General features: G+C 40.8%; 2 protein-coding genes across 7 annotated transcripts in view; both read left to right on the top strand.

Moving 5' to 3' along the window:
• Tarsl2 (threonyl-tRNA synthetase like 2) overlaps positions 1 to 9,078 on the top strand; it is a 98,548-nt gene extending 89,470 nt beyond the window's left edge. Inside the window, exons 16-19 of one of the 4 annotated variants that reach the window (XM_008849546.2) lie at positions 2,907 to 3,011; positions 5,596 to 5,668; positions 6,345 to 6,459; positions 8,192 to 9,078. In XM_008849546.2, coding sequence (XP_008847768.1) covers positions 2,907 to 3,011; positions 5,596 to 5,668; positions 6,345 to 6,459; positions 8,192 to 8,340 — 442 coding nt within the window. In that variant the 3' untranslated portion in view covers positions 8,341 to 9,078. Of the gene's footprint in view, positions 1 to 912; positions 1,085 to 2,906; positions 3,012 to 5,595; positions 5,669 to 6,344; positions 6,460 to 8,191 lie in introns of those variants that run through there. The other 3 variants (XM_008849547.3, XR_003846502.1, XR_003846503.1) reach the window with 3 other exon arrangements.
• Positions 9,079 to 10,528: 1,450 nt separating this feature from the next.
• Tm2d3 (TM2 domain containing 3) lies at positions 10,529 to 20,362 on the top strand. 3 transcript variants are annotated; one of them, XM_008849543.2, is made up of 6 exons: positions 10,532 to 10,649; positions 11,018 to 11,110; positions 12,618 to 12,775; positions 15,444 to 15,618; positions 16,702 to 16,777; positions 20,042 to 20,362. In XM_008849543.2, the coding sequence occupies exons 1-6, from the start codon at positions 10,559 to 10,561 to the stop codon at positions 20,205 to 20,207; spliced, it is 759 nt and encodes a 252-aa protein (XP_008847765.1). In that variant the 5' UTR covers positions 10,532 to 10,558; the 3' UTR covers positions 20,208 to 20,362. The 3 variants fall into 3 exon arrangements, with proteins under 3 accessions (XP_008847766.1, XP_008847765.1, XP_029410171.1); XM_029554311.1 differs by having other exon boundaries at positions 10,538 to 10,742; XM_008849544.3 differs by lacking the exon at positions 11,018 to 11,110 and having other exon boundaries at positions 10,529 to 10,649.
• Positions 20,363 to 22,530: the final 2,168 nt, after the last annotated feature.

Here is a 22,530-nt window from a genome sequence, read left to right as displayed (position 1 = left end):
CACAGGAAGCAGAGGAAGGTGAATCTCTGTGAGTTCAAGGTCAGTCTGGTCTACATAGTAAGTTCCAGGCCACCTGGGGCTTCGGGAAGACCCTGTCTCAAAAAGACCAAAAAAAAAAAAAAAAAAAAAAAAAAAAAAAAAAAACACCTTTCCTAGTATTTCTATTATCCCAAGAGTTTTATCAAGAAATTTGTGAGTTTTCTTTTTTAGCCTATTAATATGGTGGATGATGTTTATTTTGAATACTGAACTAGCCTTGGATTACTGAGATAAAACCCACTGGGTGCTGGTGTGTCACTATTTATATTTATTAGATTTGCTATCCTAATAGTTTGCTGAGAATACCTAAATGCATGTTCATGCAGGATATCAGTCTGTGGTTTTATTTTCTGGTGCCAGTTTTCATGGGTTTTATTATCTGAGAATGCTGGCCTTTTAAAACAAGTTGGAAAGTGTTCCTTCTTGTTTTGTTTTCTGGAAAAGATCCACAGAGTTGGTGTTATTTCTTTTTCAGTTAGTTGGTAGAATTTTCCGTTGAAACCACCCAGAGCTATAGGTTTCTTTTTAGGGAAAAAATTGTCATATTTCAGATCTAATAATTTTCATAGAATATTTTCTACTAGGATTATTATAATAAACGAACTAGCACTCTTCACCTAAGGAGAAAGTAGAGGAGAAATAGATCAGTCATCTAGCCAGGATGTGTGTGGAGAGAGGAGAGGGGAGCAGAAGCAGGAACTCTGGTCTGTAGACAGGTCAGAGACAGTGATGGTTAGAATCAGGCGGTGTCACTGAGATGAACAGAGTGGGGTGTTTGGGTGTATTTTGGAGAAGGAGCTAATGTGACTTGTTGAGTCTTAGGGAGCAGGATAGTGAAGCATCACTGTATCTTAAGATCTTGCGTATGTTAAGACAGCAAGGAAGACTTACCATGGAGAAGTGTGTTGTTGCCTATTGCATGTGGCCTTAAGGACATCAAAGTTCATCATCCATTCTTGTGAAATGACACAAAGGAATGTCCTTATTATGATAAGAAACATTTATCAGAAAATAACAACAGCATCTCAGCAGAACTGGGAAGAAGGTGAATATATACCTCTGTTTTTACCACTACTCAGAATTATGTTGAAAATACAGTTAAAAGCTTTGTAAAAGATTTCTTATGTCTAGAAACCCCAGAGAACCAAAAAGTTAGAGCTAGTAATAAGATAAAGAAGCCAGCAGTAACTTCAGAGCACAAATTCCAGTTAGCTTTCATGAGTGTCAGCAGTCATCTGGTGGGGAAGCAGTGCAAGAGAATTTCAGAAGAAACAGCACAGTACAAAATATCTAGGGGTGATATATGAATAGGCTATGTGATAATTATAAGGTGCTTATATCATAAAACTTTAAAATCAAAGGCCAAAAGAATTACTTAAATGAAGATTCGTGCCACATTCTTGGAGTGGGAAGAATCAACATTGAAAAGTTACTGATTCTCTTCAACTTTATAAATCAAATATAATTATATCCTGTTCCTTGGGATTATTTGAAGGGAACGTGGCTTTTATTCTATCATTTACCTGATAGCATAAGTGCATAAGCTTAATTTATGTCACTAATTGTTAAAATAAAAGAGATTGAAAATTTTGGATACATAGAGGCCTGCAAAAAAGTCATCCTACCTCCTCTTTTACTTCTCACACAAAGACATGTAACATTTAGGATTATAGTATACTGCTTCAGTATGTGCAGTAGGTGACTTCTTTATGTCTGCACAGGGCTAGACAGACTGCCCTCTTCCCCCGACATCCCAAAGCTTTCTTGGGATTTAGACACTTTCGCTTGAAGCTAGTCTATAATGACCATTAACAAAAAATGTTTAGCAGTGGACAATGTCCAATTATAGCACATTTAAAGCAGGTTTAAATGCACAAGTCTCTGTTTTTGTTTTGTGTATGCTTTAGTTGTAGCTAGCTGGTACAATTTTGAGACTTTTTCAGTATCATAGATTATGTTTATTGCCAGAAAGTACAATATATCTTCTGACAGTGTATGCATACTTCTTGGCATGGCTTGCTTCATTGAAGTTAGCAGTCACAATTTTCTTTGCCATTGGAGAGAAGGGAATTATTAAATATAAGGTGTGTGTCATGAAGGTTTCAGGTCTGTAAGGTAAATTTAACCAGTGGACTTTTAGAATAAATATAGGAAGTATTTAGAAAATAAGGCTTCCATTGGGGCAGTGGATAAGGGGAGGAATGTGTGCATTGGGTCAAACAAAACTGGCTGTGAGTGGATGTATTTTGAAGCTGAGAGAATACATTGGGGTTCACAGTCCTACTCTGCTTTTGGATGTTTTCAGTGTTATTGGATAAAATGATTTAAAAATACATGAAAAATGATTAGTAAGGAGAGCAAACTCTTGAGGAAAGCACCCAGTGTATTAGTTACTTTTCTGTTGTTGTGATAAAACACCATGACCAAGGTAACTTACAGAAGGAAGAGCTTATTGGGCTTACAGTTCCAGAGGGATGAGTTCATCATGATGAAGGTGGCATGGCAGGACGCTGCCAGAACAGAGAGCTGAGCACTCATATCTTCAAGTAGGCATGGGAAGCAGAGAGACAAACTGGAAATGGGCAAGGGTATACACATAGCCCACCCCCTGTGACATGCTTCCTCCAGCATGACCACATCTCTCAGTGGTTCCATGACCCTCCTCAAACAGCACCACCAACTGGGGACCAATTGTTCAAATACTTGGGGGAAAAAAATCTCATTCAAACCACCAACAACAAATTAAAACAATTTGTTAATTGAAGAACTGTTGAAAAGCACTATAATAATAGAATCAAAATCAAATATAAGAAGATAAATTTATTGCCAACCTTAGGAAAATACATGTCTAATTTTCATTTTTTTAGTAAGGATGGAGATGATAAGAAAAGACCTGTGATCATTCACCGAGCTGTACTGGGATCTGTGGAAAGAATGATAGCTATTCTCTTAGAAAACTATGGGGGGAAATGGTAAGTGACAGAAAAACTGGGTGCCTTTTGTTCTTTAAAATTGTGCCTGATCAGATTAAATTGTCAATTTCTGCCTCATAATTAGCAAGCATTCAAGCAACAAGTGAAGAATTCTTGTCCTGGTTGCCAGTTTGAAAAACAGAAGAATGTGGGCAGAGTGACATGAGACTATACCACTGGTCCTTTGAGGAATTCAGTGGTGTTAAACAGTTATCTCTTCACCTATTTTAAGCCCTCCAGAGATCTAGTTTCTGTCTGGAAAACATGTCTCCCAGGGTTCCGTGTCTTGCAACACACACTGCTATCTCTTTCAACTGTGATTGTTGCCCTGGGGGATCGCTATGGCCAATGACTGAGGAGAAAAACGTGTACACCTGATCAACCAATGGCCTGAACAATACATTCATACAAGCCTAGAGAAGTTGGCCCCAGCATCAGACCCATTTAGAGAAAGAAGATGCTCTAAAGTGATGCACCTTGGTGTCCTCTTTCCTGGGAGGAAACTGACCACAGGTGTGGTGAGGGAGTTACATGCCAGTTAATGCCAGGCTCTGGTTACTGTTCTGGACATAAAGGCAGATATGTAGAAGTAATTAGATTGAAAAAATAGGTGACAGGTTTTGGAAAGAGGTATTTGGTTGATTGCACCAGATGGGCCACAACAGTGGTATGGCCCAGCAAAAGGCCCTCACTGTTTAGGAGTTTTTGAATATTCAGATACAAGAGAATCCATTCAGTGATTCATAGGCAGAAGCCAGTAGGGAATGTTTATCAGCTCCACCACATGGGCATTCCTTCACCAAGTTCCACCTTGCTACATCTCTTCTGAGAACTTAGTTGCCATGAGTAGTAATCAGTCCTAATTCCATAGTCTGGCACTGTAACCCGGGGAAACAGCTGGCTACTTTGGGGCAGGTTGATTATCTTGGCTCCTTTTCATCAGGCAAGAGCCAGTGCCAGAGATGGTGATTTTGACTAGAAAATATAGTAAGTCGAGGTTTTGCTCTGTTCTTTCTTCCTATGCTTTTGCTAGCAGTGCCAGGGAGCAATTTCTTAGCTAAGAAGCAAGGTACTGACTGAGCCAGTGTTATTGGACTTACTGCTATCCCCATGTACTCAGAGGCAGCCACTTGACCAGCAGCCACAGCACCAGCTAGCAGCAAACATGTCCTGGATGCTACATTCTGTAGCAGCCAATAGTGAAATGCTTGCTTCCCGTCCTGTTTTTAAGACGTTGACTGAATGTCTGCTCATAATGTTTTATTATGCTTACTATATGTATTATTTTATTTCGGCAATTTAAGAAAAACGTGAATATATAATCGTAAAGTACCATCTGGGACTAGTACATTGTACTCCCCTCTACCTTCACACTAATTCTCATTATGATGATGAAGAATGTAAATGTGTCCCACATCAAACATTGCTCACACACACACTTTATACTTCTAAAATAACATATTTTGACATAACCATAGATTCACATGTAGTTGTAAGAAATAATATAGAGAAGTCCAGGAAAACCCAGTTTTCTCTGATAGTAACATCTTGCAGAATTATATAGTGTATCACAACCAGAAAGTAAACATTGATGCTACCAGCCTGTTCAGATTTTACCATTTCACATGCACTCAATTATATGTGTAAGCATATTTAGTTATGTAAGATGTTATCACATGTATGCATCAAGTAATCACCACCAATGAAGATACTGAACAGTTCCATCATTTGTAATGACTGCTCATGCTGTCCTTTTATGGACACACATGCTCTATCCCAATCTGGACACTAATCTGGCAACCATGAATCTGTTCTTTCTCTCCACCATTCTGTCATTTCAAGAATGTTACACCAATGGGGTCATATAGGATACAGAGTTTTGAGACTGACTTTTTTCACTCAGTGGACTTCCCTTGAAATCCTTTTCTGTCAAGTATCAATAGATGATTCTTCATTACAGGTCATGGTGTACCATGGTATGGATGCACCAGAGTTTGACCATTTACTTGCTGAAATACACCTGGGTATTTCCAGTTTACAGCTGTTCTCCTTGAAGCTGCTCAGAATATCAGTGTGCAGGATTTATAGGGATAAAATTTGATGTAGGATACATGCCCAGGAGCACAAGAACATGAACATCCTTCCACCTGTGTTACCCCCTTTCCTCCCTCTCTTTTTCTACCAAAATTCCAAACTTCCTCTACTGTCTACTACCTTTCAAATTAATAAAGTTTGGTTTGGTTTCACACCATTTTACCCATACTATTGTCTTGTGAAATCTTATTTTAAATTTTTTTATTGGACTGGAGAGATGATTCAGTGATTAAGAGCACTGGCTGCTTGTGCAGAGGACCTGGGTTTGAGTCCCAGCACCCACATGGTGGCTAACTACCACCTGTAACTCCAGTTCTGGGGGAATCTGTCACCCTCTTCTGATCTCAGTGGGCATTGTATGACACAAGTGCATTTAACATACATGCAGGCAATACACTCATGCACACTAAAAAAAAAATTTATTATCTTTAATCATGTAAGTGGTAATTTAGAAATGATTTTTAAAATACTATTTTATATATTTTTTCAGGCCTCTCTGGCTGTCTCCTCGCCAGGTAATGGTCATCCCTGTAGGTCCAACTTGTGAAAATTATGCACTTCAGGTAAAATCAGAGACATTTAAAGAACATTATGACTTACCATATGTTCTGTTTAGGTCATTTGTGCTTTAAGATATTATATAACTAACATTGATTTAACAACCTATTTTCAGTCATTGGGAGCAATGTGTGAATCATGTCTGTTTAACTGCATCAGCTCTATTAATATTTTTGAGAAACTGGTATTTTCACATTTCTTGTAATTGCTGTTTTCTACATGCCTTTATTGGAGAATGCTGCCTTATCTATTACTGCATAACAAATTATCCTAAAACTTATTAGCAGCTTATAACAACAAATACTTATTACCTCAGTTTCTGGGAGTGAAGGGTCTGGAAGCAGCTTAGCCAGTTGATTCTGACTTGGCGTCTCATGAGGTTTCAGTCCTTGGGTGTGTGCCCGCACACCTCAGTTCCTCATCGTGAATACCTCACATCTGGCAGCTGGTTCCCCCAGAGCAAGAGATCTGGAGAGAAGGAAGTGTGTGGCAGGCATTGACAATCTAAACTTGGTAGTAGTGTGTCCTTACTGCTGTGCCTTTCTGTGGCCACACACACCAACTCTGAACAAAGTAGAGAGAGCTACAGAGGGGGTCAAGACTAGGAGATGGGGAACAGCATGGGCTTGGAGTCTGGCTACCATAAATGATGTAATGATAAAGCATTCCATTTTCTTCTAGGTATACAGTGAATTTTTTGAAGAAGGATTTATGGCCGATGTGGATTTAGATGACAGTTGTACACTAAATAAGAAAATACGAAATGCACAACTAGCTCAGTATAATTTTATCTTGGGTAATTTAAGTTTGTATAGTTTTCCAAATGCTTGGTTTGGGGATGTAACTACAAAAAATTCAAAACGGGGATTATAGTGTAACTACTTGCTTATCACAAGCTGACTGTCAAATACTGATGCACTCCCTAGGTACTCTCATATGCAGGAGAAGGGTTACATAGTTTCACATGGACCATAATGATGCAGTGTTACTAGCAAATAGCTCACATTCAAGCCCAAATGAAGACAAATGTGAAATCATTCATCAGTATATTGCATATGGTTCACCCATGTGGCAAAATACTTTAACTTGCTTTTCTGGGTTACAGAGTTAAACTAGAGTAGAAAAGAATTCACGTTTAAAATGGTGAAAAGAAAAGATGAATAAATAAAATATTCTAGAGGCATATAATTGGTATAGAGCCCAAAAGTTCTGCTTTGAAAATGATTTTGAGGGCTGGAGAGATGACTCAACAGTTAAGAGCACTGGCTGTTCTTGCTAAGGACCTGGGTTTGATTCCCAGCACTCACATGGCAGCTAACAACCATCCTTAATTCCAGTTCCAGGGGAACTGGACCCTCTTCTGACCTGTGTGGGCATTGTACGTCACTGGTGCCCTGACATACATGCCCATACATACATACATACTCAAAACATAAAAATATTTTTTAAAAGAAAATGATTTTGAAATCAAGAAATACTGATATTGATATGCCTGCAGGTGTGGTGTAAATATTCCTCAAGTTGAAAGGGTCTGTAGAAAGAAGCTAAGCAATCAGTGTTGTCCTGTCTTCAGGTGTTCACAGATAACCATTGGATCTGTAGTAGGAATTTGATGTTTCACTCAGGCTCTTTGTGGTGATCAAAATCTCAAATTAGAGTAGACGAAGACAAAACTTACTGGAAGAGTACTGTAGGGCTACATGACATGAAAGGTAGAAGTAAATAGCCCCGCTATTGGAAGATAACCAGGAGCTCAACCCTCAGTAAGACTATCTCTCCACGTGGTTCCTGTTTTCCTCTGGTCCTTCATATATTTGAATATCTACTTAGTTCCACTTATCAGTTTCTTCTTTTTTTTTTTAACCCCTCCCAACTCCCTTTCTTTTTTAAAAAAATATTTTTATTTTTATTTTATGTGTATGAGTGTATTGTCTACATATATGTGAGTGCACCCATGTCATGCAGTGCTGTGGAGGTCAGAAGAGGGCTTTGGACTCCTCTGGAACTGGAGTTAAGGACAGTTCGTAGCTGCCATGTGGGTACTGGTAATTGAACCTGGGTCCTCTGCAAGAGTAGTCAGTGCTCTTAACTGCTGAGCCATCTCTTCAGCCCCAGTTTCTTCTTTCTATTTGGCAAGAAATGTAGCCACCAATTCCTGTATCATCTCACAGTATGGCTCACTAGAGAGAACAAGATTGTCCCTACATTCTAGAAAATTCTGGTTGGCTAGCATAGCGCCATGACACATCTTTAGAGTCATTAAGTAGGACAGGAGGAGCCAGGTGTTCTTGAGAGCTCCCTGTTCCCATCTGTGCCCCAGGACCACAATACTATACTCTGAGTGGACAATAGTGGGGTTTAGACACCATCCCTTCCCTAAAGACACTGCACTATCAGAGGAAGAACCTAATGATCATTAGACTGATATTTAGTGACTAATATTGAGGGAAAACTCAGGCTTGTGTCAAATGACTATTAGCTTAATGTTTAGTAAATCATTTAAAAAATGTTTATTTCCCTTTCTGCAGTGGTTGGTGAAAAGGAGAAGATAAATAATGCTGTAAACATTCGAACAAGAGACAACAAAATTCATGGTGAAATTTCAGTAGCTTCTGCCATTGATAAATTGAAGAATCTCAAAAAATCCCGCACACTAAATGCTGAGGAAGACTTCTGAAGTCCTTTCCTTGTACTTTAGGAAACCTTGTTTCAACCTTTGAAAATGTTTTTTCCTAACCAGTTAAGAAACCACTGATAGGTCCACTAATGGGATTATTTAAGAAGGATTGGCTGATATACACAAATTTTAATTCACTGTGTTCTGAGGATGAGAATAGGGGAAGCTAGAGACGTTCTTAAGAAATCACCGACTTCAGAAACCTCAGTGCTGTGATGTTTTTCATTCAAAGATGGAAACCCTAGATAACAAATGTGAAAAGTTATGCTAAGACTTTTTCAAAAGATGGGCTTTAGGGCTGAGGGCTGCAGCTCCATAGTAGAGCATTGATCTTGCGTGCATGAGGCCCTGGGTTCCATCACAGAAACTCCACCCCTGCCCAACAACAACAAGAAGATGGACTTCATTAAAAGTCCACAATCCTTGAATATGGGGGAAAACTTATTTTCCAATACATTGTTTCTCAGGTATTTTTATGGCTGTTTTACTAAGGTTTGCACTGAACCTTCATGTCCAAAGTTGGTATCATTACTTAATTTGTTTTAACTAATCAGCAACCATAAGAGAAGTACTAATATTGTACTACTGACAAAGGACTGTGAACCTCAAAGAAATTTTTTTGTGGGATCTGTTATTTGCACTGTAGGTTAAGAGTTGCAGTTTTAATGCTTCTAATTCATAATTTCATATTTATCTTTAGAAAATATCCAAATAAAATGCATCAGTGTTTCCAGTGTTTCTGCGATGTATGTCTATTACTATAAACTATTACCTAGAGATAAATTCATTTTTAAAAATTTTTGTATTGTTTCTTCCTTGGGAAAAAAAATGTGTATGAGCGTTTTGCCCACATGTATGCAAGTGCATCTATGTTGTGCAACGCCCGTGGAAACCAGAAAAGGGTGTCGAATCCTGAGACTGGGGTTATGGACCATTATTAGCTGCCCCATTCTAATGTGGGGTGCTGGGAACTGAACCCCGTTCCTCTGCAAGAGCTAGAGCAGCCAGTGTTCTTAACCTGAGCCATCTTGCCAGCCCCCTTAAATACTTTTTTGATAGGATGTTATACAGATTTACCAACTCAAATATATTTGGTGTTTTTTTTTTTTTAGTGAAAGCCTCACTATGTTGCACCGGCAGGCCCAAAACTTACTATGTAGTCCAAGTTGGCCTTGAGCTCACAAAGATCCAGCTGGCTCAGCCTCCCCAGTGTGTATTTGATTTTAACTGAAAGGAATTACTAGTTCAGAACCAAGTTAAAATGGCTTTAAACCAATAGAGAATTTAGTTACCAGTTGACTTCGCTAGGTGCTACAGAATTCAAAATAATGCAGAAAAGCATCTGACGTTAATTATTTACCTTCTTGGGGTAAGGGAACAGTGAAACGTCGGTGTCATAGATGAGAACAGTGTAGTGATATATAGGGTGCAGATTATGATACAGTTTTTAAAACTAGCATTTACTTGGGTTTATCGCCTGTTAGGCGGCCATTCCATGTACTTTTTCATTTATCAGATGTGCAATTGACTGGGGCGGGGAGTCCGAAAGCCCCAAAGCGCATTGCTTTGCAGCAGGTGGGTGGGAGGCGTGGCCGCGATGGAAACAGCGCAGGTTGTGAAAAGCTGTTCCCCTTCACAACACTGGCGGTCTCCAGGGCTGTGCCTCTCCTTTCACGCGAAAATCCCACACACCTGGCTCTTGTCCGAGACCTGTCTTGCTTTCCCTAGTCTTAAGAGGAATTTTCCGTTGAGTATCGTGTAGCCCTGGGAAAGTGCGCAGAGGTAAAACCTAAGGCAGGTGCAGAGTTCTGGGTCGGGGTGAGGTGGGTGCTGGACCGTCTGTCACCCTTGGAGATGCTCCGCGAGCGGAGTAGGTCAGCTGCCCACCTGTACGAACGTAGGGAAAGAAAAATGCCGACACCACCCCAACGCCAGGCTCCCGCAGTGAAAGGACCCGCGCCTCTTCAAAGGGCGTAAGGGGCGCCTGAGGAACGAGCGACCGCCCACGGTTGCGAGGCCCTAGCCCCACGGTTTCCCACGGACAGCCCGCAGCACAGGGAAGAAAGTGCGCTCAATACGAGCCGTGGGAATTTACAGATGCTCTGGCCGCGCGTGGGTGCAATGCGCCTGCGCCAAATGGGCCGCCAGGACACGCCCCCTTCGGCGCGCCCCGCAGCCCCTCCCCCCCACTCCGGAAGTGCGCACGCGCGCCGGCAAGATGGCGGCTGCGGCGGGACCGCTGCGGACCGTCCGCCGCCTCTGCCGCATGCTGCTGTTCCTCTCTCAGTTCTACATTCTGTCCGGCGGTGGTGAGTTCAAGGCCTGGGGCCGCATCTGGGCGAGCTGGTGGCAGAAGGGTCTCAGGAGCTGCGCGCCCGGCACTGGGCAGACAGCTGAGGCCGGTGGGTGGCCGCACCCGCCCCGCCGAGGCTGCGCTCCCTCGGCACCCGCCCCCGAGCTGGGACCGGGAAGTCCCCTGACCCCGAAGCACCCCCTCTCCCCCGGACCCGACACCAGCCCCCCCCCTTCCCTAGGGGCCGTAGACCACTGCCCCAGTTGACTCCGTTGTTTCCGTTTTCGTCATCTGGTATTCCAGGCCCGAGGTTTCCACGAACAATTATCCGCCACACAAACCAAAGTTATCGTGCCCCGGGATAACATGTTTCTCTAATTGTAGGATCCTTAAATTTAGAGCATTCGCAGCCGCTGGCTCAGGCAATAAAGGATCCGGGCTCAACACGCACATTCACAGTAGTTCCCAGGGCAGCAGGTACTAGACATTTTCTGTTGTAGTAAATGGGCATATTTATATTGAGTACTTTTTTTCTCTCTCCCTGTTTTCGATAAAATTAGTATACGAAGTCACCACTTGTTTTTGACCATTTGATGTGCTGTGTTTTAGAAGTGCAAATTAAAGGCAGACACAACCATTTTTAGTAGACAGTTTTGATAATTTGATAATGCATCTTTTCATTCAGTCCCACACTCCTCATATTTATTTCTATTTTTTCTCTTTCTCCCAGACTTAACTAGTGCTGCTTTCCCTTCAAGTTTTTTTCTAATTTCTAAAATGCTTCCCAATATTAGAAGTTAAAAGCCCCGCCCCCCCAGTGCTGTGTGATATAAAAGGGTAGAAGAGGACTTTATAAATAGTTGAGTGTAGATGTGGTAGTATTAGAAGCTTGAGGAAATTATTCCTTTAGGGCCTTTTGTTTCCTCATCTTTTCTTGCCACAGAGGTTAGTCTGACTGCCTCAAGCTATTTCAGCTCTTTGATTTGAACTGTCCCGCCTCCAGCCATAGAGACAGGAATAGTGGAAAAGAAACAGTATTTCATAGAGGTGACCACTTAATGAAATGGTTTTAAGAAAGAGCAGTTTTATAGTCTTCTTGAGTTTTGCTAAATGGAAACTGGCTCTATAGATTCATGTCTTTAGAGTTCCATTATTTCAGTGACTTGGACTTAAAACTGGTAGAGGAATTTCATGGCTTCTTATTTAGACATAAATGCAATGACTTACTTGAATTTAAAATTTTTTTTTTTTTTTTTTTGAGAAGCCATAGGAAACCTTGCATGTTCTGGAATCCTACATGTTCTGGGAAGCCCATCTTCTCAGGAATACTTGCAGCTTTTATTCTCAGCTGATAAAAGCATTGCACACCTGGTTGGGTTAGCTGGATAAAAAGTTGTAACTTGCTGAACAAATTACTAAAACAGGGAGTTAATTCTTGGGAACTTTGGTAGTATGGAACTATAAATGTTAGTAAATTATGACTTACTGAAATTCCAGTGGGATACGGACAGTACTAGAAAGTACTGTTGGAGTCCTAAGAGTGTCAGTGCCTTCATTTTTCAGTCAGTAAGTTCAGATGAAAAGAACATTGGATTGGAATTGAAGAGATCTGTGACTGGTTCTGGTTGTCATAAACTCTGCCTTGTCCAAACTTTAATTTTCCATCTGTAACTAGGTTTTGAGCCCTTAACTTGTAGTCAGAATTTTCTCTGTATTACATATGCAGGAGCACTTTAGTTCTTAGGGACACTTGGGAGGCAGGAATGAATGTTTTTAGCTAGTGTCACACAAGTTACCTGTTCACACAGCTAGCTGGTTATAGAACCCCTCTTAATTGCAGATGTCTCTTACTCTAGCTCTGGCTTCTTACATTCCAGTGCATGTATCATTGCTCATGATTGGTCTCTTAACCTTAGAAAATTGTCTTCCACTGTTATTTTGATCAGTATTCATAGAGAATAAGCTGTTCTCTCACCTCTCACAGAAAGTACTGAAATCCCACCTTACATGATGAAGTGTCCGAGTAATGGTTTGTGTAGCAGACTTCCTGCAGACTGTATAGACTGTGCGACCAATTACTCCTGTGTTTATGGGAAGCCTGTCACTTTTGATTGTACAGTGAAACCCTCTGTTACCTGTGTTGTAAGTATTGCAGCTTATCTATTCTAACTGTAAAGTTAAAGATATAGCCTGCGTGGGGCGGGAGGAGGGGTGGCTGTATTCTGAAAAAAAATTTATGGTCTTACATAACTGCACTATAAAGCATTTTAAAATCTTGCCTTTGGTGCTAAGGATCTAGCTCAGAGATAGAACATGAGCTTAGCATGTATGAGGGCTTGGACGCAACTCTTAACACCTATCCCCCAATTTTTCTCCCCAAAATAAAAGTCTTGAGCTGTGAAGATGACTCAATCAGAACAACATGAGGGACTGAGTTTAAGATTTTTAGCACCAATGTAAAAAGTCTGGCCTGACTGCAAGCCTATATAATGCAAGCACTGGGGAGGTAGAGGCAGGAGAGCCCCTAGGGCTTGCTGATCAGTCATTATAGCTGAATCTTGGGCTGGGGTAAAGTACTGCTGTGCATGCTTGAGGATCCAGCTTTGGAGCTCCAGATTCAGTGAACTAGGCTGTCTCAAAAAAATAAGGAGATGGGGTCAGGCATGGTGGCTCACGCCTTTAATCCCAGCAAGCAGGAGGCAGAGGCAGGCGGATCTCTGAGTTCAAGGCCAGCCTGGTCTACATAGTGAGTTCCAGGACAGCTGGGACTACAGGGAGACCCTGTCTCAAAAAGACCAAAAAATAAAAAATAAGGGGATGGACAATGGGGAAAGACACCGGACGTCAACTTCTGTCCTCCACATGCACCAGTGCACACACTAAAATAAAATAAATAGGAATATAAATAATAATCTTTTCATTCCCTTCCATATCAGATTATTCTTGTTTTAATTATAATGCTAGCTAACAGGCTGGTTGATGTTGGCTGGAAATGTATAGGACAGAAATGTTGCTTTGTAGACTTGAAGATGTCAGTTTGTTAGCATAATTTTTTTAGATAGCTTCTGGGTTCTTTAATATTTATTTTTGTTTTAGTGTATGAATGTTTTGCTTGCATGCACTATATGCATGTAGTACCCACAGAGGTCAGAAGAGGGTGTCAGATCCCCTGGAACTGGACTTAACAGACAGTTAGCTACCATGTGGATGCTGGGAACCAAACCCAGGTTGTCTGCAAGAGCAACCAGTGTTCTTAACCACTGAGCCATTTCTCCAGCCCAACTTCTAGATTCTAAATAGTGAGAGAGCAGGTATGCAGAGAGGATGGTAGTGTCTTCTACCGTAGATGAACTTACAAAGGGATCAATCTAGTCAGAGATAATGGGAGAGGCAGCATAGCCCTGCAACCAGTCTCCACGTAGGTCAAGCCAGATCCATGACTAGGCCACAGAAAAAGTTCCAGGACAAGCCAGAGTGAAGCACAGTTAGCAAGTCTATTAAGTAGAAATAGGAAATAATGAGCAAGTTTATTAAGTAGAGATAGGAGATAGTAGACACTTCAGATTTAAGAATGGGTGTTAAGAGGGGGACAGTTAAGAAAAAGAAAGTACCCAGTCCCAAGAGATGAGTGCTGCCTTCTCCAGACAGTTGTGCTTGCGTGTCCTCACAATGGCTATTCATACGATTCTGTGGCTTTCTAAGTTATAGTATTTAAAGGCTATAATTTACAACAAGGTTTAAACATTTTAAAGGTTTTAAAAAAGAGCTGTTTGCTTATTTTTCTTGAAGAGTATCCTTTGGAAATGAAATTGTGAGGTGGTTTTATGAAATGTATTATTTAGAGGGGATGAAAGAGAAATCCTAGTGCAGTTAAAGTCAAGGCTAGATCATTCTGGCCATAAGTAGGCATAGTTTGTGCCCCCCTCCCCCAACACATTCTTGTTTGATAGTCTTTCAGAAAGGAAGCACTGTCTTTCTAGGCAATTTTAGCTTTATTAGTTGTCCTGAAGTTTTTGACTTTCAGCCAATGGGAAATGCAAACAAGATCCTATGGCAAGGGGGCTTCTTTCCCTTCCCATGTCCTCATAATTTTATCTCTTTCTATCCTGCCTTGTTCTCAGTGGGAGGAAGATGGAGTCAGTAAATGCTGGGGTTATCTAGTAGCTCTCTGGAAATAAAAAAATGAAGTGAACGTCCCAGCGGGTAGAAGGATCAGATGATTGCTTTTGTTGAGAGATACTGACTATGAGGAGTAGAATCCAGGTTCTCTGGCCATAGTCTGGTACTTCTGTAACCAAAGCACATTGCCTAGCCTGCAAATTCTAAATCATCCTTACCATCTCCTGACTCAGTCTACCTCAGGGGGGTTACTTGTGCTGAATGAACACTTGACACATCAACCATGATGCAGTCCAACTGAGAAAGGCCACGTGATAATAGCAACTCAAGACCACATATGTGGTTCCTCTAAGCCCTAGGGAGGATTTCCAGCCCAAGAGTGTGTGTCTTGGTTGCTAATGTGCAGGAGAGTATCTAGCATGTACTTCCCCTAGTGCTCAGATTAAGGGTGTGCACCAGCACTCCTGGCCAACTTTCGGTATTTTAAGTTTATCTAGATTTTTTTCTTTATATATATATAAAATATATATGTACCCGTATATATTTTATGTATGTTTATGTACCCATTTCTTTTACTTGCTGCTGGCTCCTAATTGTAAGTTTTTTAGAAATTTGGTACCACGTGACTATGTGATGTTATTGATACGGTAACAAGCCACCATATTGTGACTCTTTGTCCTTTGGTTCTTAGGACCAAGACTTCAAATCCCAGAGGAACTTCATGATTAACATGACTTGCAGATTTTGCTGGCAGCTTCCTGAAACAGATTATGAGTGCTTCAATTCCACCAGCTGCATGGCAGTGGCCTGTCCTCGGCAGCGTTATATTACCAACTGTACAGTGCGGGACCACATTCACTGCCTAGGTAAGTAAGAGTTCAAGGAAGCTTTTTAGGCAGATAGTTTTCTCCTAGTTTACTCATGGGACCTTAACCAGAAATTTGAGAATTAGTTAAATTAAATACGAATTAATTGTAATCACATTTTTTAGATGTACCAGTTCTCATAATAAACTTGATGAACTGAAGAAAAAAATCCAGAAAATAATGCATTTCTTCTATTTTAATCATAATTTTGGATAAAATAAGAAAAATACCTCAGATCTAAAATACAGAAATTGGAGACTGGAGAGATTGGCTCAGTGGTTTAGAGCACTGGCTATTCTTGCAGAGGACCCAGGTTTGTTTCCCAGCACCCACAAAGCAACTAACTCCGGTTCCAGGGGATCCAGTGCCCTCTTCTCACTTCCATAGGCATTGCATGCATGCGATGCAGTGCAGGCAAGACACTCAGAAAATAAAAATAAGTTAAAAAGTTTGGCCTTTCATATTTAGGTCTGTTATCTATGTGGAATTCATTTGGTAGCTGGTATAAATAAAGGTAGACTCAACTTTCTATTTTTCCACATGATTAGCCCTAAATTAACTGATTTAGGCATTAAATGTATGCTTATAGATGGCAAGGATTTTGATTTTTGCTGTTTGCTGTAGTAAACATATTAATATTTTTTATTTAAAAAAATTTGGGGGGGGGAGTCTTTTTGAGACAGGGTCTCTCTGTAGCCCCAGCTGGCCTGGAACTCGCTTTGTAGACCAGGCCATGCCCGGCTATTTTTTTTTTTATGTGTATGAGTGTATTGGCTGCATGTATGTGAATGCACCCGTGTTGTGCAATGCTACAGAGATCAGAAGAGGGCTTCGGATTCCCCTGGAGCTGGAGTTAAGGACAGTTCGTAGTTGTCATGTGGGTGCTGGGAATTGAACCCGAGTCCTCTGCAAGAGCAGTCAGTGCTCTTAACCACTAAGCCATCTCTCCAGCCCCTCTGTAATAAACATTTTAGTAAAGGGGTGACTTAGATTCTAAATTACAAGGCCATTGTTTATAGGTAAGTCTGTGTGAGAGTATTTTTGTACCCATGTTTTAATGTAAAGTGTTTCCTTTTTTGTAAGGTAACCGTACTTTTCCCAAAATGCTTTATTGTAATTGGACTGGAGGCTATAAGTGGTCAACTGCTCTGGCTCTAAGGTAAGCTTTTTTAAGAAGTTTAACTGCTATTTGGATTTCTTTGGGATCAGTAGAATCTTCCGGACATTTTACTAAGCCCAGCTAATCCACCACTCAGAGCCTTGGACTTGTCTTAGGTAGACACTATGAAACAGCTGTGGGAGATTAGACAGTACCTTTGTGGAACTAAATGGCAGGTGTTAGCTTTTCCCAAGATGTCTATGTATTCTAGAGGTGACAATGGAATTATTACTATAGATTATTAGAAACAGTTTTGTATCCTGAATTTATATGAATCAATAAAATGTTATAGACAGCTTAAAACATGTAGCTATATAAAGTATATTTTTAAATACCTTATTATAAAAAGTAATAATAGTCTCAGTACTACAAACAGAAAAATGAAAGAAAAGCAGTTTTTCTTTTAATGTGTATGTGTGTATTAACTGCATGTAGGTAAGCGCACCCGTGTCGTGCAGTGCCCACAGAGGTCAGAAAAGGCTGTCGGATCCCCTGGGACTGGAGTTACGGACAGTTGTTAGCTGCCATGTGGGTGCTGGGATTTGGACCCGGGTCTTTTGCAAGAACAACCAGTGTTCTTAACTGCTGAGCCATCTCTCCAGCCCTAATTTTTTAAATTAAAAAAAAACCTTTTATTGTGTTTGTGTATGTGAGTGTGCCAGAGCACACTCCACAGTTTTGTGGACTCCATTTTTTCCTTCAACTTGTACATGGGTTCTGGGATTGAACTCAGCTTACCAGGCTCTTGCAGCATGTACCTTTACCCACTGAGCCATCTCATTGGACAATTGTACACATACAACTATTATATCAAAATGAGCATGTATTGGATAAGAAATGGCTCAGTAGGTAAATGCTGCAGAAGCATCGGGTCCTGAGTTCAGATCTCCCAGCGCCCAAATGAAAAAGCCAAGTGGGGCTGGAGAGATGGCTCAGCACTGAAGAGCAATGGCTGCTCTTCCAGAGGACCTGGGTTCAATTCCCAGCATCCACATGGCAGCTAACAAGCATCTGTAACTCCAGTTCCAGGGAATCTGATGCCTTCTTCTGACCTCCACAGGCACTGTATGACATGGGTTCACTTATATGCATGCAGGAAATACACTCATACACATAAAATAAAAATAATAAACTTTTTGAAAAAAAAAAAACCAAGTGCAGCAGTGTATGCCTATAATTCCAGAGTTGGGCGAGGCAGAGACAGAGAGTTCCCAGGGGCTCACTGGCCAACCAGTCTAGCTGAAATGGTGAGCTCCAGGTGCAGTGAGAGACACTATATCAAATGATAAGGTGATTGGTGATAGAGTGAGATACCCCAAGTTAATCTATGGTCTCCCCATGTGCATGCACAGACAAGTGCACCTGTGCGCACATATGTGCATACACATGTATTCCTCATACACAAAAGAAAAGAAATGTGCATGGATTGTTAAACTTTTCAACAGTTTTTAAAGCAATTGTACCAGCTCTTCTCAGAAGGGAAAGATATGAGACTCTAGTCACATAATTAATTAAAAGTCATGCTGTTCACAGCCGAAGTGATAGTGTTAGACATGAGGCCCTGAGACCCACAGCGTGTGATAGTAAGGCAGAGTTGCTCAACCTTCTCACTGTTGACATTTTGGGTCAAATAATTCTTTTTGTGGGGCTGTCCAGTGCCTTCTGGAGTGCTTGAAAGCACCCTGACCTTCCAATTGTCAGGAAGCCCCAGTTGTGATCATCAGAATCTCTCCAGAGATTGCCAAAGGTCCCCTAGGGGACGAGCTGCCACTTGCTGGTAACCACTGCACTAGGATTTGGGCTGTGGAAAGAAAAGAATCCTGCCTGTGTAAAAGGGGTAATTGGAAAGTAAAAGGAGTCCAGAGTGGAAATTCAGGTGCAATGAAGTAAGATTCAGTAACTGGACATATAAATGTTCTTTCTTGCAGTGGTCCAAATTAAACCTAACAACTGACTCTTTAAAATTATTAATTTTTTTTTTTGTTTTGCTTTTTGAGATAGGGTCTTGCTACATACTTCTGGCTGGCCTCAAACTCAGCCTCTTAAATGCTGGAATTATAGGTTTGAGCCACTACGCCAAGTAAATGAACAGATAATTTAAAATAATTTCAGTTTTACAGAAAAATTGCAAAGATAGTAGAGAGCTCCTGTAACAGCCATTGCCTGGTTCCCTTATATTGTTGGCATCTTAGCTACATGGTGTATTTTAACAACTGACTTAGAAATTATGAAGTGTTCTTCTGAGAGCCTAGTATAGGTACTTTCATAGTGTTCACTATAAGGAGATAATGTCTTTGTGCTTGCTCCAGAATACAGTTGGCCTTTGATATCCTTGGGGGGTTGGTTCCAGGACCCCATAGGTACTAAAATCCATGGGCATTCAATTCCCTTTAAATAGTATTGTATTTGCACAGCACCTGTGCACATCCTGCCTATACTTTAAGCATCTCTGGATTTCTTGTGCTCTCCAGTGCAATGTAAACATAATGTAAATACTTATAATTCTATATTATTTAGGGAATAACAAGAAAAAGGTTGTACATGTTCAGTATTGATGTAGTTTTTTGTTTTTTGTTTTCTTTTCCCAAAAGTGTTTTCACTCAATGGTCCACTGAGATATAGAACCTTCCTTTGGTTACAGAGAGCCAGCTACTCTGTGGTGGGGAGAGTGTAGATGAACAGCATCAGGGCCAGCATCAGAGTTGGCCACATGTGGATACTTGTCCCAACAAGTTGGTTCATAGATTCCAACTGACTTTTTTCCTTTTCACTGTTTTGTATGTTTTGAACTTTCCATAATGTCCCAGTATCTTAGAATTTGAAGGAACTTTTAAAATCAGTCATTGACTAAATTTTTAGAGAAAAGTGACTGAAAAGATTAAGTGAATTGGTCTGCCAAATGTATCCTATGCTTAAGATTCCAATTCTGGATGGCACAGCAGCACTCTTGATCAATCAGACTGGGCCCCTGTCTGGATTAAAGAACAGTGAAGTTTGTTTTCTTTAGCAGCGGAAACAGATTTTAGTACAGCTGAAAGTTGTATGCTTTCTGTTTTTCCTCTGCTAAGATTGAACCAAGGGCCTCCCACATGCTAAGTCAGTATTTTTGGCAGTCTTCTAGCTCATAATTATTTGGTGTGGTGCATTTATGAAGCAATCTTGGGAGTTAGGATTGTTTGAGACCCTTTGCAACCTTGACCGTGGTGGGGCACGCTCAACCATCTGCACTTACGGAGTCCAGGCCACTCTGCTATTCTGTTGTAGCATCACCCTCGGTGGCTTTGGAGCAGACCGCTTCTACCTGGGTCAGTGGCGTGAAGGCCTCGGCAAGCTCTTCAGCTTCGGTGGCCTGGGAATATGGACACTGATTGATGTCTTGCTGATTGGAGTTGGCTACGTGGGACCAGCAGATGGCTCTTTGTACATTTAACTGTGGTTATGTGCTTCAGAGAGGAGCAGTGTTTAGAAAGTCCTTTGTCTTGTAGAAATTGCTGTGATACGAATGGTCTATTTATGTTCTTAATGTACAGCATCTGTACTTTGCTTGCCTTGATGAAGGTAAAATAAAGAAATGAAACACTGAAACATGCCAATCTAGATTTTTTTTTCCTGTGAAAAAAAGTTTATCTTAAAGGCTGAAGAACAGATTCTGCAGGTTGGAAAGTTTGCTGTTAAAAGTCCTGTGGCATTAGTTGTGTGTTGCTTGAGTCATGCTTTGTCACTCTGTCCCCCACTGGAATGTTGTCTGCCTTGGAAGCCTTTCAGCTGCGACTGCAGGGAATGGGACAGGTTTTCCCAGCAGGCTTCCATCATCTGTATGTCTTGAGTGTAATGTCTTTCAGTCTTTTAGTGCATAAGTTTTGTGTCTCGTTTGCCATAATGAAGTCTGTCAGCATTGTAAAGGATTGCAAGGGTAAAATTAATTTTTAAAAAATTAATAAAACTGAAGACTACCTTAAATATAGACCTGTTTTCTATGTTTTCCATGTTGAAATGTCTTGACTAATCACAACTTTTTATTACGGAAGTGAAATGTTTATTTTTCAGCACATTTCTCCTTTCCAAGTCATAGTTGGCTACGTGATTGACACAGTGGAGATGTTAAAAAGTGTGCTTCCATGCGATGTGTTTTTGAGCCTTTATAGATCTGCTCCAGACTTTTTATTGGAGAGAAAAATAATAACAAATACTAATCAAAAATGAGTTTTACTCAGGGTTGGTCTAGAAACATTTAAAAATTAATATTTTTCCTTACAAATTTGAGCATCTGAGAACTGCTTTTTAGACATCCCAACATGATAATGACCAAGAGACTGTTAAATGATATATCAGACCTAGAAACTAAAATATCTTTGGGTACTATGTCTGAATCTCATGGGGCAGCCAGGCATGGTGCCTCATTCCTGTAATCCCAGCATTTGAGAGGCTGGGGCAGGAAGACTGTGATTTTAAAACTAACCTACACTGCATAGTGCTTTCCAGGCCAAATTGGCTGCAGAGACAGACACTGTTTCGGCGGGGGGGTGTAATGGGGCAAACTTCTCCAGATTATTTATTAATCATAGGTTACCTGAAAGGGTAATTAAATCACTTAGGTGATAACCTTTGAACAATGGGAGTCTTGAAATCCAAAATCTTGTCTGATAGGAGCAGTTCCAGTTCTGGTCAGTAGATGGCACATCCCTGTTAGGTTTATGTTCTAATTCTATCTCTAAATTGCCAGTCTTGAGTTTTTACCTAGGAACTTGCCACACACACAACATGGACGTACTTCAGGTTGTGTGGACTTTTCTAAGGGCAAATGATTACTTTTTCTCATCCATAAGAATGGTCAAGCAGGTATTCAGAAAATGACTTTTTTTCTGTAGGAAGCAGCCCCTTGCCTATAATAACGAAATTGTTCCTGCATCTTTTCCTTCTTAGTTCTGTGTAAAAGAATCTCTGATCTTTCTCTTTCTCTTTTGAGCAAACTCATGAGGTGGAGTCTGGGAAGTGACTTGGGATGTTACTGTATTAAATATGATCATGAAGAAAATAGCAACTTCTTGAACTGTTGACCATCTTCATGGCTTTGGGACCTCAGTTTAATGAGCAGCAGTGTTTAAAGGTGAAAATGCAAACAGAATCCATGATAGAAGTTGTGAATAAACTTGTGCCCAAATACTAAAACATTTGCAGGAGTGAATACTTCAGAACCAGTCTGATAATGCTTCTATCATGGATTTGTGGACTTCATGGTCTCTGAGGCAGAGCTAGTAGAAAATATGAAGTCTTTCAAATCTGCTTTAAACAAATTCACAAACGATAAACTCATGCATGACCCCTAAAGGAACCCACAGAATAAAACACTTGGAGAGGGTACCAACAAAGGCATGATCTGTTGCAGATCCAAAGATGCCAAATTTGGATTTAGCTTTCAGATTCTCTTACCAGTCCATTGGGCTGCTGTAATGAAAGGCATAAACTGAAAGTAGAGCTGGGCTGTCCAAGATCAAAGTGCTGGTAGATTGAGGGCCAGAAAGGCCCTCACATGTGTTAGTAAGCAGGCTCCCTCTGGGGCTTTTGTGATCCATGAGGTTTCAACTCCTTAATCACTTCTGTGGGCTCACTTCCTTGTGCTGCCTTTGGTGTTAAGATTTCAACAGAAATGTCGGCGAGGGAACACACATTCAGACCCCAGCACGTGTGCCATGAGCTCTGACTTGGTACATTAGGAAACCAGGCCTGCTTACTGATGGTTTTCTAGATAGTTG

This window comes from Nannospalax galili, unplaced genomic scaffold (genome assembly GCF_000622305.1).
Source record: "Nannospalax galili isolate Female #2095 unplaced genomic scaffold, S.galili_v1.0 scaffold124, whole genome shotgun sequence".
Taxonomy (NCBI): domain Eukaryota; kingdom Metazoa; phylum Chordata; class Mammalia; order Rodentia; family Spalacidae; genus Nannospalax; species Nannospalax galili.
This window is presented reverse-complemented; position numbering and strand designations above follow the sequence as displayed.

Bases quoted from the DNA above. Each gene is read 5' to 3' on its own strand.
- Tm2d3 (XM_029554311.1), top strand. From the start codon at position 10,559: ATGGCGGCTGCGGCGGGACCGCTGCGGACCGTCCGCCGCCTCTGCCGC. The intron at 12,776-15,443 runs GTAAGTATTGCA...TTTGGTTCTTAG, and splicing joins AACCCTCTGTTACCTGTGTT to GACCAAGACTTCAAATCCCA. The intron at 15,619-16,701 runs GTAAGTAAGAGT...CTTTTTTGTAAG, and splicing joins GGACCACATTCACTGCCTAG to GTAACCGTACTTTTCCCAAA.